The following is a 15,781-nucleotide window of genomic DNA, read 5'->3' as shown; positions in this document are numbered from 1 at the left end:
ATTGTGGGTTACAGACATGAGTTTTACTAGTGTATAGGTAACTGCAAACTTAAAAGGTATAATAAGTCATTAAACTTAAAAATTAAATCTCAATCTTCACAAAAAATGGATGCTGGACTATTTGTGAAAAAATGAGATTAATTTTTCAAATGAGACTGAACTATTTCTGCTGCAGACATACATATCAACAGAATCCTTTCCTTTATAGCATCTCCAAATCATATACCTCTGCTTACAGCCATCTATCTATACATTGGCTCCCATCTTCACCTGATCTTTAATAAATTACTGGATATGTATTATGTTCCTTCTTGCTTCAAACACCCTACTATCATTCCAGTTCCCAGGAAACCCTCCATCAAGATGCTGAATGTCTACAGATTGATTGCTCTGACATTTGTAGTTATGAAGACCTTTAAAAGATTAGTGTTGCCTATATGAAAAATCATCATGAATCTGGTGTAAAACTCCTTGCAGTTTGCCTATCCAACAAATAGACTGGCAGATGATGCTGTCAATATGGTACTGCATTACACCTTGCAACATCCTGAATCTCCAGGGACCTATCATGGGTCCTTTTTGTAGACTTCAGCTCAGCACTCAATACCATCATTCCAGACATTCTTCTCTTTAAACTGACTCAGCTAGCTGTGTCTGTCCATGTTTGTAGGTGGATTATAAGCTTTTTGACAGATAGGAAGTAACTGAAAAACCTAGGGAAAATCACATCAAGTAACTGGACAATTAGCACAGGTGCCCTTCAGGGCTGTTTGCTCTCTCCATTATTCTTCTCTCTATATACCAATAACTGCATCTCTAAGAATATATTAAAGATTAACCAAAATTTCTTACGTTTCAACATTTAATACATCCTTTCATGTCACTACATTTAAGTATATTAGTTACACTCTATCGTTCTTAACATATATACATTTTAATCCTGTCATTTAAAGAATTCAATATTTCAATGTTAATATTCATACTTCTGTATTTTGTTTTGTTTTTAATTAGTCAGTATTTTTATCTAGTCATCAAAAACCATCTCTCGTAATCCAAGTGCAATCCTGTCTATTTTGATATTATCTATTTCAGGCCTCTTAAAAATCTCCATATTTCTTCAGTCTTATTCTTGCTTTCTTCCTTTGCCATATCATTTTTCGCTTCTTTGCCTCAGGGTCATCAAAGCATTTTTGTGTTGTTATATCATATTGATGTGGCCATCTAGTCTCCATTTTTGAAGGATTGAAAAGACTATTAAATAACAGCACCAAATCTTCTCATCATTTTCACCTCTAGATATAACTGTCTTGGTCTGAATAAAAATTTTTCCACTTGTTTCCCATCATGATCTTTGAAAGACTGTATTTGTTGAATATTTAATTCTTCTGCCAATGTATTTGATTGTTCAATTTCTTCTGTTAAGTTCTATCCCAATAAAATATTAGTTGTAGTCAAAGTTTGAGTTTGTTTCTTTGAAATGCTTTCTAATTCTTTTCCAAAAGCTCTTATTTCGTCGCCAGTTGTAGAGAGGAACTGATAGGTTTGGTAAGATATTTCCCACATAGCATAGATTTGTTTTTGAAACTCTTCCATAGTGGAGTTTCACATCTGGTGTTCAAGGTTAATCTTATCTTGTTTTCCTTAAATGTTTTCTTGATTTTTTTTAAAGAGAAAGTCAGATTGCAGTTTCAGGTTTAGCCACTGAGTGTCCCCCAAGTACTTTGAAAATTCTTTTCTTTTAGTCCGTTTCTTTTTTCAACGCTTTTTTTAAAAAAACACCCTGGGCTTGCCTGCCGCTTATTTGAGGGGTGGGTTGAATTCCCCCCTCCCTCTCCACAGGGGGGAAAGTACTTAACAGCTTGTTTAGGTGAAAAGAAGATGATTAAGGTATAAGAGAGGAATCTTACCCCCGTCTCTTCCACGCTGCTTTAATGTTGCCTGATGGTAAGTTTGACTTCGGCTGTCTACAGCCTAGTAACTGGCCATATTACTATGGCCAGTCTTTTGTCTGCCGGTACGAAGGGAATGCAGGCATTAATGGGGGGGGGTTGCGGCTCCCCCGCGTTTCTGCAAAAGCCCCTTCTATCTGGTCGCCCCTCCAAGGAGACTCTTCGGTCCTTTTAGGATCCCCCAGAGATGCAAATCATGACGGCTGGCTTGGCAAACCGGAAATCCATTTGTACTTCTATAACTATCTGGTTTTGTATAGCAACTAAACAGTACAAGTACTGACTCCAAAAGATAGTTAGGACTGCAGAAAAAACAACTGCAACCAGCTTGCCTTCATAGAGGACCTCTATATTGCACGGGTCAGAAGAAGGGCTGAGAAATTATCTACATAGCTCTCATATCTTGGACATAAACTGCTTCAACTGTTTCCCTTGGGATGCTGCTTCAGGGAATTGCTCAGATTGAAGAAGCTACGTTTGAAGCTTCTTCAAGAAGAGAGACATCCTGTTCCTGTTTTCCAGCGAGCAGTCTGAAGATTTGGAATGCCGAACTCTTCGGCTGGAATTTCTTTTTGTTGGGGACCCTAAGGGGCCAGAACCCACCCTGAAGGGGTGGAATGAGGGAAGGAAATCTCAGGGACTTAGGAGAGACGGTGGTCTCTCCAAATGGTCCAGGAGAAGCCTCCCAGAAACCAACAGAAGAAAAGGCTGACTAACTGCATGTTCAGCCATAGTTGGAGACAACAGAAGTCATAAGCCTTTAAATTAAGCGGATTTAAAACAGCATGCTTGAATCTCGGTAAGAATATTGATTTTCTCTATCCTACTTATTTTCCTGAATAAGAAACTCCCCAAAATAAGAGATCTCCGAAGAAGGAAAGGAGGAGGGGGATTCTGCTCCCTCCTTTTGGTTATCGGAAGCGGCGAAACTTACCCTTTAGAAAGAGAAAAAAGACTAGAAAGACCTGAAAAATGAGCAAACGCTGACACCTGCTGGTGGGTGAGGATTTTTTTTCTCTGACCCTCAAAGTTTTTAGAAAATGCTGCTGTGTAAACAAAGTGAGAGTAACAAAGCTGAAGCATAGAATACTTCACAAAAGGAAACATATGATAAGCAGCAACAATTTCAAAGGACAATGACTTTAAACTACAAAGAAATTCAGAATAACCTTGAGACCATGAATCAACTTATTTCCAACTTAATTTCACTCCAAGAAATTTCCCAGGAAAATACTGTAGAGATGACTGAACATAATTCTGAGGATAGACTTAAAGATGGAACCATATAAAATAAAAAATCATGATTTAATCCAAATGGGAAATATTTGAATGCATCCAAGCAACTTTGAAGATAAGGAAAAGAATGAGAAAAAAATCTTTACAGGGAAACAAACGATGCAGCAAAACTTACTGGTTAAGAAAGGCAATGGCCAGAGAAAAAAGACTAAAATGGAAATCAAGAAAATAGATGGAACTTATCAGAGACAATACTTAAAAAAGAAACATTTGTTTAAATATGGCTAAAGAAATGGAAAAACTCTGAAATATATTACTCTTAAAGGGATGATTTTTTCTTTTTTTTCCCCTTAATATATATTTTTTTCTTTGTTAAAAAAAAGTTGAAATGATTTAAACAATGCAAATGTTTTAGTTATTTAAATGTGATAAGAAAAGCATAAAAATGTGTTTTGAATGAGTTAAAGGATTAGATGATTAGAACTATTGAATGGAATGGTTAAAATTTAAATAGATTAAATACATTCCTAGCTATGGTCAAAAAGAATAAGAAATTGAGGGAATAAATATATATATTAAATTAGGAGGGATACATACTTTAAGTTGTATGTTATTTTTTGTATCTCAGTGCTCTTGTCTTTCTTTTTTCCCTTTTCTTTCTTTTTCTTTTCTTTTTTCTTCTTTTTTGTCTCTCTCCTCTTTTCTTTTCTCTTTCTACTTTTTTACTTATTAAGAAATATAAAATTATGAGAGGGCTTATATAGAAAAAACAGAATTAAATCCACCAATGTAAATATAGTTAACTGTTGAAAAAATTGTCACTAGTAAGAATATTTAGAATTTGGGGGGAGAAATAAGCTGAAATAAACATTGTAACAGGATTTACGATGAGGCAATTAAAATGACAAATAGGATTATTGAAATTATGTACTTAATTGTTAATTAAAATAATGAGAATTGTTTTAATCTAATGTTTTGCAAAGAAAGATACTTTGGGGGAAGGGGAAATCAAATGAAATTAATATATGGAATATAGTTCATAGAAAATAATTGTTAAAGATTGTCTTATAAATCTTTTTTCTTACCCAGACAACATACTGTTTACAAATTACTGATTTATGTTGTTAAAAATTCTAATAATATATATATATATACAAAAAATGAAGCTTCTTCAAGAAGAGAAACGTTTCAAACCAAAAAAAGAAAAAGTCCAGTTGCCACAACTCAACTTATTTATTTATTTAATTAGTTTTATATACCGCCCTATTCCCGAAGGACTCAGGGAGGTTTACAGGGCAAAATTTAAAAGACAATATAAAAGTTGAAATAGAAATAGAATTAAAATGAATTAAATTAATTAATAGCCCAACAAATTAAAACAAAGTTTAAAAACTTAAAACCCCTCAGTCCAGGCCAGATAGATCAAAGAACCAGGTTTTCAGGTCCCAGCGAAACAAAGGTCAGGGGCGGTCCGGAGTTCCACAGGCAGATCATTCCATAGGGCAGGCGCGCCCAGAGAGAACACCGTCCCTTTGGGGATCACCCACCGGCACTTCCTGACCAGTGGCACCCTAAGGAGGCCCTCCATATGGGAGTGCACAGAACGATGGGAAGTTGATGCTGGCAGCAGGTGCTCCCTAAGATAATCCAGGCCCATGCCATTTAGGGCTTTATAGGTCATCACCAGCACCTTGAATCTCACCCGGAGGACAACTGGAAGCCAATGCAGCTTGCGGAGAAGAGGCGTTACACAGGAGTATCGGGAGACTCCCATCACAACTCGCACGGCTGCATTCTGCACCAGCTGAAGCCACCGAGTGGTCCTCAAGGGCAGCCCCACGTAGAGAGTGTTGCAGTAGTCTAACTGGGAGGTCACGAACGCATGAGTGACTGTGCGTAGGGCATCTCGGTCCAGATAGGGCCGCAACTGGCACATCAGGCGAACCTGGGCAAAAGCCCCCATGGTCACGGCTCCTATATGATCTTCCAAACTGAGCCGTGAATCCAGGAGGACGCCCAAGTTGCGAGCCCTATCAACGGGGGGTAACACCCCACCCCCCATAGTTAGCAATGGACAAAGCTGGTTCTCCCAAGATGCTGGTATGCACAGCCACTCAGTCTTGGCGGGATTGAGTCGAAGCCTGTTTCTCCCCATCCAAACCCGAACCGCCTCTAGGCAACGGGACATCACGTCACGGGCATCACTGGGTTGGTTCGGGGTGGAAAGAAAGAGCTGGGTATCATCAGCATACTGATGATACCCCACCCTGAAACCACGAATGAGCTCACCCAGCGGCTTCATGTAGATGTTGAACAAGAGGGGAGAGAGGACCGACCCCTGAGGAACTCCATAAACGAGAGGCCTCGGGGTGGATCTCTGCCCTCCCGTCAACACCGACTGCGAGCGGCCCAGGAGGTAGGAGAACCACTGTAAAACAGTGCCCCCCACTCCCAACCCAGAGACGCTGCAGTAGGATATCATGTTCGATGGTATCAAAAGCCGCTGAGAGATCTAACAGGACTAGGACAGAGGAACAACCCCTGTCCTGAGCCCGCCAGAGATCATTCACCAGCACGACCAATGCCGTCTCCGTGCTGTACCTGGGCCTAAAGCCCGATTGGTACAGGTCTAGATAATCAGTTTCCTCCAGGAACAAAGGAAGCTGATGCGCCACCATGCTCTCGACAACCTTCGCTAAAAAGCGATGGTTGGAGACCGGACAATAGTTGTTCAAAACAGCCGGGTCCAGAGCAGGCTTCTTGAGGAGGGGCCTCACCACCGCTTCCAGACAACTACTTAGATAACTGAGAATATTTATTGATACTGAGATTGCTACTTTTTCACATTAGGATCTGAACAAAAACTATAGCAGTTTATCCCAGAGATTTTTTTAAAAAACTTCTATTACAGGTTGGAAATTATCTGAGTAGATTAAAATATAACAAAAATAAGTGTCTATATAGATTATTCAAATTAAAATTTCATTGGATATTAATTTTACCCTAAAACTTCCCTATTTTCCATATATAAAAAAGCGAAACTTTTTTTTTAAAAAAAGCCTTCACTTTTCCAATTCTGTTCCACTGTTTCTTAAGACAGAGCTTTTCAACCAGTGGTACGGGTACCAACTCTGGTACATTGGCACCTGGCAGGTGGTACGTGACCATCCTAGAAAAGTGGTAGCAGGGGAGGGGAATGGCAGCAGCACATAAGCCTGAGCGAGAGATGGCTGGAGCTGCAGGGATCTCAGGGCTCAATGGAAGTGTCAGGATCAGCGCCAGTCTCCAGCTGGAGCTCGGCACTGATCCTGGCGCTTCTGAGCCCAGAAGAACTGCCGATCAGCTGGAATGTTGCAGCATCTCCAGGGTCTTGTGATTTACATTCAAATGCTTGGCAACTGATTCATATTTATGATGGTCACAGTGTCCCGGGGTCATGTGAAGTGACCAAAACCTGCTGCAACCACCTAGCAGACGGGGGGAATAAAAACCAAACATCCCCACCCCCCACCCCCATTGCCAATTCTCAACAGAAATGCTCACAACAATGAAAACCTCAGACAGGAGGAAGAGCGCCGCCAGGTGGGCAGGTAGGTGTCTTGCTCGGCTGTGGCTTGGGTGGCACTTTTTTCAGTGCCACTGTAACTTTGAACAGTCACTAAGCCAACTGTTGTAAGTCAAGGACTATCTGTACTTCATCACTTTTTTCCTCTTTTTTTTGGTCATCAAGTTTTTGACACCTTGCTAGGTGACTGGTGGTACTCGGATGTTGCCATATCTTAAAAGTGGTACAATGGATGAAAAGGTTGAAAAGCCCTGCCTTAAGAGACAGAAAAAGTTATGGCAGTAGAGGCAGAAATAGGAATTAATATAGGAATTAATGTAAACATCAGACTATGGGTTTGGGAAACTATATCTGTAACAAAACAGGCTGTTGTTAAAGCACTCCTCCTTAACCCCAATTCATCCTCTGATTTAGCTTCAAACAACTCAGTGAATTAACTCCAAGAGGGCTAAGCTCCTTATGTGAAAAATGGCTTATAATTCATAATTTGGTTAATTATGACTTACTGAATAAACCATAATTGACTGGGTTCATATAATTTACTAAACTTATAATTAAATGAACCACTGTTTGTGTCTGTGTGTGTGTGCCCATTTTATCTCCAAACCCCATAAATTTTAAATGAAAACAGACATACATGAAGAAAAAGAAGTGTCCCCGGCAATCGAAGAAAATAGGGGAACTCAGGCACCACACAGGTTATGTAGAAAGTAAACATAGGGTCAGTCATAAAGGACTCAAATGTCTATACCAGGGCTTTTCAACCATGGTACGCGTATCACTAGTGATACGTGAACAGCTGGCTGGTGGTACGCGAGCCCTAGCTAATTGTAGTGGGGGCTACAGCTGATACAGCCACCCAGAAGCATGGATCAGCTGTAGCCCGGCCCTGATCCTGGAGCTTCAGTTAGCAAGCAGCTTGTTTTCCAGAAGCGCAAGCAAGTGAGCTGGGTAGGAGCCCAGGATCAGCGTCTGCAGCTACAGCTGAACCGTGCTTCTGCGGAGCCACCCAGAAGCGTGGGTCAGCTGTAGCTGCACACGCCGATCCTGGGCTCCTGCCCAGCTCACTTGCTTGCAGAAAACATGCTGCTTGCAAGTTGCATTGTCCCAGGGAGATCACGTGATCCCCTTTTGTGTGATCCCCTTTCCTTCTGAGAAGGAAAGTCAAGCTGGATTCAAACAACTCTGGGACTAACTTAACAACTGCAGGGATTCACTGAACAAACATGGCAAGAGAAATTTGTAAAATGGGGCAAAATTACAATGGCTGAGCGGCTCTGTAGCGCCGCTGTGGGGAGCCTACTTGCGATCTCCCCCGGGATTCAGTTTCCCCCTCGGGCAAAGGGGAGACAGAGCGACTCCCCACCTTCCCGGCCAGGCTGCTCGGATGCGGGCGGGGAGGTCTTGCGCTCTCCAGAAACAAACTCCACTGGCCCAAAGGGAGCCATGGGGGGTGCCACGGGTGGATCCAGCAGAGAGATCCAGGCAGCTCCGGCCCGTGACCCCCACCCATCCCTTTACCTGGCTGTAGAGCAGGGCTTTTCAACCAGTGGTACGGGTACCACCTGTGGTACATTGTCACCTAGCAGGTGGTACGTGACCATCCTAGAAAAGTGGTAGCGGGGGAGGGGAATGAGTTGAACCAGTGGCAGCACCACAGAAGCCTAAGCAAGAGATGGCTGGAGCTAGGCAACTGGTGGTACTCGAATGTTGCCATATCCTAAAAGTGGTACAATGGGTGAAAAGGTTGAAAAGCCCTACTGTAGAGCTCAGTCAGCGACATGGCCAGGCCAGTGGGGCGCACAGCCGAAGGGGTGCAAAGCAGAGGAGTTACGTCTGCAGGCAGCCCTGGAGCCGAAGTGGTGGCCAGGGGAGCGAGGGCATGGGAAGGGCATTCCGACAGCCGGTGCACCACACAGAGAAGCGCCCACGACCTTTGCCTGGCCTCAGCCCAAATTCTCTACCCGGCGGCCGTCAAAGGGCAGTTAGTGGACAGGAGCAGCTGCTGCCCGGCGAGGCGGGGAATGCGCCGCTCCCTCATGGCCAGGTAGGGGAGGTGCTGGGCCTGGCAGGGGGAGGCGGCTGCCCGGCTCCACTTCCCTGCACTCGCCTGGTTCCCTGCACTCTGCCAGCTGAGCCCGGGAAGCCAGGGTTCACCGCCCCCGATGGGGCCTCGCGGTGGTGTGGCCAAGCTGCAGAGGGCTGGGCCAGATACCCTCGGGGGAGCCCTCTGGCTCTTCTCCCCCGGAGCGCTCCCAGGAGCCCTTTCATTGAACTCCCCGGCCAAAGCCGCGCTTCTGCTCCCGGCCCTCTTGGCTTCCACAGAGGTTCTGAGGCAGTGCGGCAGGCAGCCTTCCTCTCCTGCGAATAAGGCCATAATAAGGCATCCTGCACCTGAGTCCCATCTTTTTTACACAAACACACACACACACTTTTCCCATACAGGATCAAAAAGAGGAGCAGCCCCGAGTCTCTACCTGTCAGGTAGTAAAGTGGCATCCTGACGTCCCTGGAGAAACCCCCTTGTCCTTCCGGGAACATTAAGGAGCTCCAGCAAGACCAGGTCCCCCGATTCCCACAATTCTTCTTGGTGAGAGAGGCCACCAAGCCCCCACCCGCTGGAGGGTGCCCAGTTGAGAAAGCTGCCTTGTCTCTCCTTTTTTCTTTTTTTTAAAACTCCCCTGGAGTGATCTGTCAGACAATTTTACCGGCTGACCAAATGGGGAGGGAGGGAAAGGGAAAGTATGCGGATGGGGAAGGGAAGGGAAAAAAATAAATGGATGAAAAAGGGAAGGAAAGAAAAGGAAAGGGAAGAGAGAAATATGAGAGAAAGCAAGGAAGAACAGTGAGTAGGAAAGAGAGGGAGAAAGGTGAGGAAAGAAGGAAAGAGAAAGGGTGAAAGGTGGAAGGAAGGAAGGAAGGAAGGAAGGAAGGAAGGAAGGAAGGAACAAACGAAGGAATGAACGAACAATGGGACAGAGGGAGGGAAGACACCCACCCCAGTCCCACCTCCCTCTACCAGAGACTCACGGATTTTCCCCCCCCCCCACAGACATCCTACAACCTGAGTGATGAGCTGGCCATGCCCCCACCAGCCATTGACTTTGCTTGTCAAAAAGTTGCAAAAGGTGATCACATGACCCTGGGACATTGAACATCATAATTATGAATCAGTTGCCAAGCATCCAAATGTAAATCACATGACCCTGGGGATGCTGCAACAGTCTAAGTGTGAAAAATGGTCATAAATCACTTTTTCAATGCCGTTGTAACTTCGAACAGTCACTAAGCGAATTATTGTAAGTCAAGGACTACCTGTACTTTATCATTTTTTTCCTTTTTTTGGTGGGGGGGGGTGTCAAGTTTTTGACACCTTGTTGGGCAACTGGTGATACTTGGATATTGCCTTATCCTAAAAGTGGTACTGTCAGGACCCACCCCAATCCACGTCTTAGGAAAACAAAAACTCTTGGAGTCAGTTCTAGTCCAAAAGGAATTTTTACTAGGACATGCTTGGTTGTGGAAATACAAGACAGGACTTGGTATTGTTTTACAGATTGAAACTTTATAAAGAGTTCACGGTTCAACCCCCCTTCCCTCAACCCCATTTGGTCAGCCCCCCATCATTTTACTTCATGTCATGCCTTTCGTGGGAAAAAGGGAACTTTGAATCTTTATGGTTATTGCCTTCTTCCTTTACAGATTCAAATGGAGACACAGGCCAGATGCCTTCTTCCCTAACCCTCCCCTTTGTTCCCCCAGTTCAAAAGGTTTCACTTGGTCTTTGAAATAACCTAAGGCAGGCTGAATCCACAAGCGCTCTTCCTTCCTCGGGAGATGGCAGAATCCATGGGGGGGATGTTTTAAACATACATTTATGAATGTGATATAAATGGATTCTGACAGGTACAATGGTTGAAAAGCCCTGGTCTATACACCAATGCACAGAGTATGAACAGTAAGCAGGGTGAACTAGAAATTCAGGTAAATGAGGGCGGATATGATATTATTGCAATTATGGAAACATGGTGGGACGAAACTCACAAATGGAACACACAGCTAGAGGGATTTAAATTATTTAAAAGAAACAGACCAAACAAAAGAGAAGGTGTAGTTGCTCTCTATATAAGAAATAACTATATCTCTACAGAAATAGAGCACAACAATGATGAAAACTGTCTTGAATGCATTTAAGTCAATATAAAAGGGAGAAGAAAACATTGCCAAAGGTGCATACTATAGGCCACCCAACCAAACAGAAGAAATAGATGAACTTTTTGCTAGTCAGCTAACTAAGGTATGTAGGAAGCACATCACAATAGTAATGGGGGACTTTAATTACCCTGACATCAACTGGGAGATAAACTCTACACCAAGTGAAAGATCAAACAGATTCTTGACAAACCTAGCAGACAACTTTGTCTCCCAAAAAGTAGAGAAGGGAACTAGGGGATTAGCCATATTGGATCTAACCTTCACTAACAGAGATGAAATGATAGAAGGTGTTGAAGCCACAGGAAACTTGGGGGAAGTGATCATACAATATTGGAATTCAACACTATGCAAGCACAAGCAATAGAACACAGTCAAACTAGAGTCTTGGACTTTAAAAGAGCTAATTTCAATAAACTTAGAGAGAGCTTGGGAAGGATTCCATGAATGAGAATCCTAAAGGGGAAAACAACTCAAGAAGCTTGGGAAATTTTGAAAAGTGAGATAATAAAAAGCCTAGTCTAGCACAATATCAACAAAGAAAAATAATACCTCTCAAAAGAAAACAGCATGGCTGCATAAAGAACTCTCTGATAAATTGAAAGATAAAAAGGACAAGTATTAAAAGTGGAAAGAGGGGTACATAACTAAGGCAGAATATCAGCAAATAGCCTGTGCCTGCAAAGAAGAAGTGAGGAAAGCTAAGGCTCAAAATGAACTAAGGCTTGTGACCAAAGTCAAAAAAAACAAAAAAAAGCTTCTTTCAAGATGTAAAAAACAAGAAAAAAGTTAAGGAAATGATTGTTCCATTAGGGGGGAAAAGTGGCAAGAAAGTGACAAGAAACAGGGAGAAAGCAGAACTATTTAACTCGTTTTTTGCATCTGTCTTTACACAAAGGGAAAGAACAGTCCAACCTTTCAAAAACAGTACCATAAAAAACAGAATAGAAACACAAGTTAAGATAGGCAAGAAAATGATAAGTGAGCACCTGTCCAGCCTAGACAAGTTCAAATCACCAGGACCAGATGGATTACACCCCAAGGTTCTCAAGGAACTGGCAGATGTGATCTCAGAACCACTGAACTATATTTTTCAAAGATCCTGGAGCACTGGGGAACTACTAGAGAATTGGAAAAGAGCTGATGTAGTTCCCATCTTCAAAAAAGGAAAAAAATAGATCCAGGAAACTACAGACCTATCAGCCTGACCTCAATACCTGTTAAGATTCTGGAAAAGATAATCAAACAATGAATCAGTGAATACCTAGAGGCAAACAAAGTCATTACTAAAAGCCAACATGGGTTTGTCAAAAACAGATCATGCCAGAAAAATCTTATTGCATTCTTTGACCAAGTGACAAAATTAGTGAACCAGAGGAATGCTGTGGATATAATTTAATTGGACTTCAGTAAGGCATTTGATAAAGTAGATCACAACCTACTTGATAAGATAGAAAAATGTGGGTTAGACAGCATCACCACCAGATGGATTCATAGGTGGCTGACACGCAGTGTGTGGTCCTCAACGGAATTGCATCCATGAAGGAAGTATGTAATGTGGTGCCCTAGGGCTCTGCTGTGGGTCCAGTGCTCTTCAACATCTTCATCAATGATTTGGACGAGGGGATAGATGGGGAACTCATCAAATTTGCAGACGACACCAAGCTGGCAGGAATAGCAAATACTCCAGAAGATAGGCTTAAAATACAGGAGGATCTGGACAGACTCGAACACTGGGCGCTATCTAACAAAATCAAATTCAATGGTGAAAAAAGTAAGGTTCTACATTTAGGCAGGAAAAACCAAATGCACAGGTATAGTATAGGTGGTACCTTGCTTAATAGTAGTGACTGTGAAAGGGATCTTGGAGTCCTAGTGGACAATCACTTAAATATGAGCCAGCAGTGTGCTGCAACTGCCAAAAAAGTCAACACAGTACTAGGCTGCATTAACAGAGGGACAGAATCAAGATCACGTGAAGTACTAATACCAATTTACAATGCCTTGGTAAGGCCAGACTTGGAATACTGCATTCAGTTTTGGTCACCACGATGTAAAAAAGATGTAGAGACTCTAGCAGTGTTCCAATATCTCAGGGGCTCCCACAAAGAAGAGGGAGTCAAGTTATTCTCCAAAGCACCTGAAGGCAGGACAAGAAGCAATGGATTGAAACTAGTCAAGAAGAGAAGCAACTTAGAACTAAGGGGAAACTTCTTTATAGTTAGAACAATTAACCAGTGGAACAACCTGCCTCCAGAAGTGGTGAATGCTCCAACACTGGAAGTTTTTAAGAAGAGACTGGACAGCCATTTGTCTGAAATGGTATAGGGTTTCCTGCCTGAGCAGGGGGTTGGACTAGATGACCTCCAAGATCCCTTCCAACTTCTTCTTATTATTAGTTTAGTGACTGCTCAGTTACAACCACATTGCAAAATGTGACCTATGACCATTTTTCACAGTTATGACCCTTGCAGCATCTCTATGGTCATATGATCAAATTTAAGATGCTTAAAAGCTTACTCATATTTATGACAATTGAAGTGTCTTAGGGTCATGTGATCATTTTTTGTGACCTTCTGACAACCAAAGTTAATGGAAAAGCCAGATTCACTTAACAACCATGTTACTAACTTAACAACTATAGCGATTCACTTAACAACTTTGGCAAGAAAGGTTGTAAAAGGGAGCAAAATTCACTTAAGTGCCTTGTCAACTGTGGTCATAAGCTGAGGATTATCTGTACAATCCTTGGTATGCCATACAAAACCTAATACGACCATTAAGGTGATGAGATAAGCCATAATTGGTTTAGTTTTAGTTTAATGTGATAACCAACCAATAATTGATTGTTATATGAGTGATGGATTGTTACATTTTTTTTACAGGGAAGGCTAGTAATTGTATTGCGAATTACAGTCACTTGAGGTTTATTCACTACAATTATAAATCTTTTTATGCCAGTACACACTATGAATTATGAGTTAGCATCTCAGTACTATTTCCAATAATTCTATAACATTGGTCACTGTTACTAGATTATAATCTAGATTTTGGAAAATAGGGTATTTAGTTGCTAAAGTTGACTGTCAGTAATAAAGCTATTATTGTTCCTATTTGTTGCTACATTTCATAATTTATAGAATTATAATTTTAATTACATTAATTTTAAAAATTAATTAATAACATTTAACAGTCTGACGGACCACTCTTTAGGAGCAGCATGACCAATTCATCCTAAATATGTTTTCGAACAGCCATGTTTTTACAGTTCTATGAAACTATATTAAGGACAGAATGTTCCAGATATCCAGGTATAAGCTATTCCAAAGGCACAGTTCTTGAGTTTTGCCCAACCAGATAAAGTGTAAATCCAGTCACTGTATATGCCTCATCTAATTGTTAACTTTACATGCATGTATGAGAAGTCTAATTCAGCCTTCCCAACCTAGTTGCTATGGTAGAACTACAACTGACATGCATATCAAGATCATCAAGAGCACTGTCATATGAGATGATGGGCTCTGTAGACCAGCATCAGGTTAGTAAAAGCTGCTCTAAGCAAGAAGTAGTCGAAATTTGGTTTTACCAGTTTTTTATTTATGCACGAACTCACCAAAATACAGTATGGCTACTTCCACTGGGAGAAGTAATTACCGGGCCAACTGGTAGATTAAATTCGTAAGAAATGGGAATAGGATGGGGAAATGGAGGCGAAAACTGCACAAGAGATACGAAGAGAATTCCTGTACAGTTTCTGTGGACACTCTACCTCACAAACCCGCGAAGCTGCGACAGTCAGGCATCAGCGGTCGCAACAAGTCAGCGAGGAAGACTTACCCACTCCCTCCTTTTCCCGTTTTCTGGCATGGCTTCTTACCGTATGTGACCGTTACTATCATGGCCGACCGCTCGTAAGGCCCCGCCATTCCTCTTGTCCACCTCTCCGCTCGAGTTGCCTCTGATGCCCAGCAGCTGCTTCTCCTTCCTTTTAATCCGGAAACTGCCCGGCGCCTAGAAAAAAAAGGGAAGAAGGGGTGTGACGCCAGAAAACTTCCGATAACCAGCCCCTCATCCTGATAGCAGCGATTGGAGGGCAAAGAAATACCGCCTTCTTTGTCCTACAAATAAGGTACTGCAAGATATTTCTGAGAACCAAGTTCAAGCAGCATTTAGACGTTCATTGTGTAGAAAGAAAATTGTTAGCAGACAGTTTATTCCATTACACGATTTCAAAGAAAAATTTTACAGTAACACAATTCTGAAGGCAGAGGTGATTGTTCCAGCAGTCATAAAGGGATTTATTTTATATGTATATTTTTACTTGTCTGTTCAAACTGAGTGTCCAAAACAGTATATATCTTAAAAATAACAATGATAATTAAATGGTGTTGTTTTGCTTATGTACCAATACAAATCATATTGCGTTATACCATCAGAGCAAGATTTTGTGATTAGATCTAATTGGCAGAAAAAAGGAACCTGAAATCCAGCAGTTTATCTGTTTTGAAGTAATTGAAATAATATTACTTTTACACAACATTTATAAATCAGGTTATAAATACATCTATTTGTGATTGTATGACATGCTTTTTGTGTGTCATCTTATCCTGGCAATTGTCTGAATATGTCCCTGCAGTTTTCTTGGAAAGTTTTCAAAAGTATACGGAATAAATGTACTTTATTAACCTCAGCATTTGAGTATTCATAGCACTCTGAATCATAAACATGACTGGATTCACTTAGCACGCTAGACTAAAATGTAATTAGGTTGTTTCAAATTCAGTGTGGTACATGGATGCAGACTAATGGAGATGCACTG

At 41.8% G+C, this 15,781-nt stretch overlaps 1 protein-coding gene across 4 annotated transcripts in view; it reads right to left on the bottom strand.

Moving 5' to 3' along the window:
* The window catches only part of BAG1 (BAG cochaperone 1), a 73,755-nt gene extending 58,792 nt beyond the window's left edge, over positions 1–14,963 (bottom strand). For all 4 annotated transcript variants that reach the window (XM_081346487.1, XM_081346486.1, XM_081346488.1 and 1 more), the window contains exon 1: positions 14,840–14,963. In XM_081346487.1, coding sequence (XP_081202613.1) covers positions 14,840–14,888 — 49 coding nt within the window. In that variant the 5' untranslated portion in view covers positions 14,889–14,963. The remainder of the gene's footprint in view (positions 1–14,839) is intronic.
* Positions 14,964–15,781: the final 818 nt, after the last annotated feature.

The sequence above is a fragment of the Vipera berus genome (assembly GCF_964194415.1).
Source record: "Vipera berus genome assembly, chromosome: Z".
Taxonomy (NCBI): Eukaryota; Metazoa; Chordata; class Lepidosauria; order Squamata; family Viperidae; genus Vipera; species Vipera berus.
This window is presented reverse-complemented; position numbering and strand designations above follow the sequence as displayed.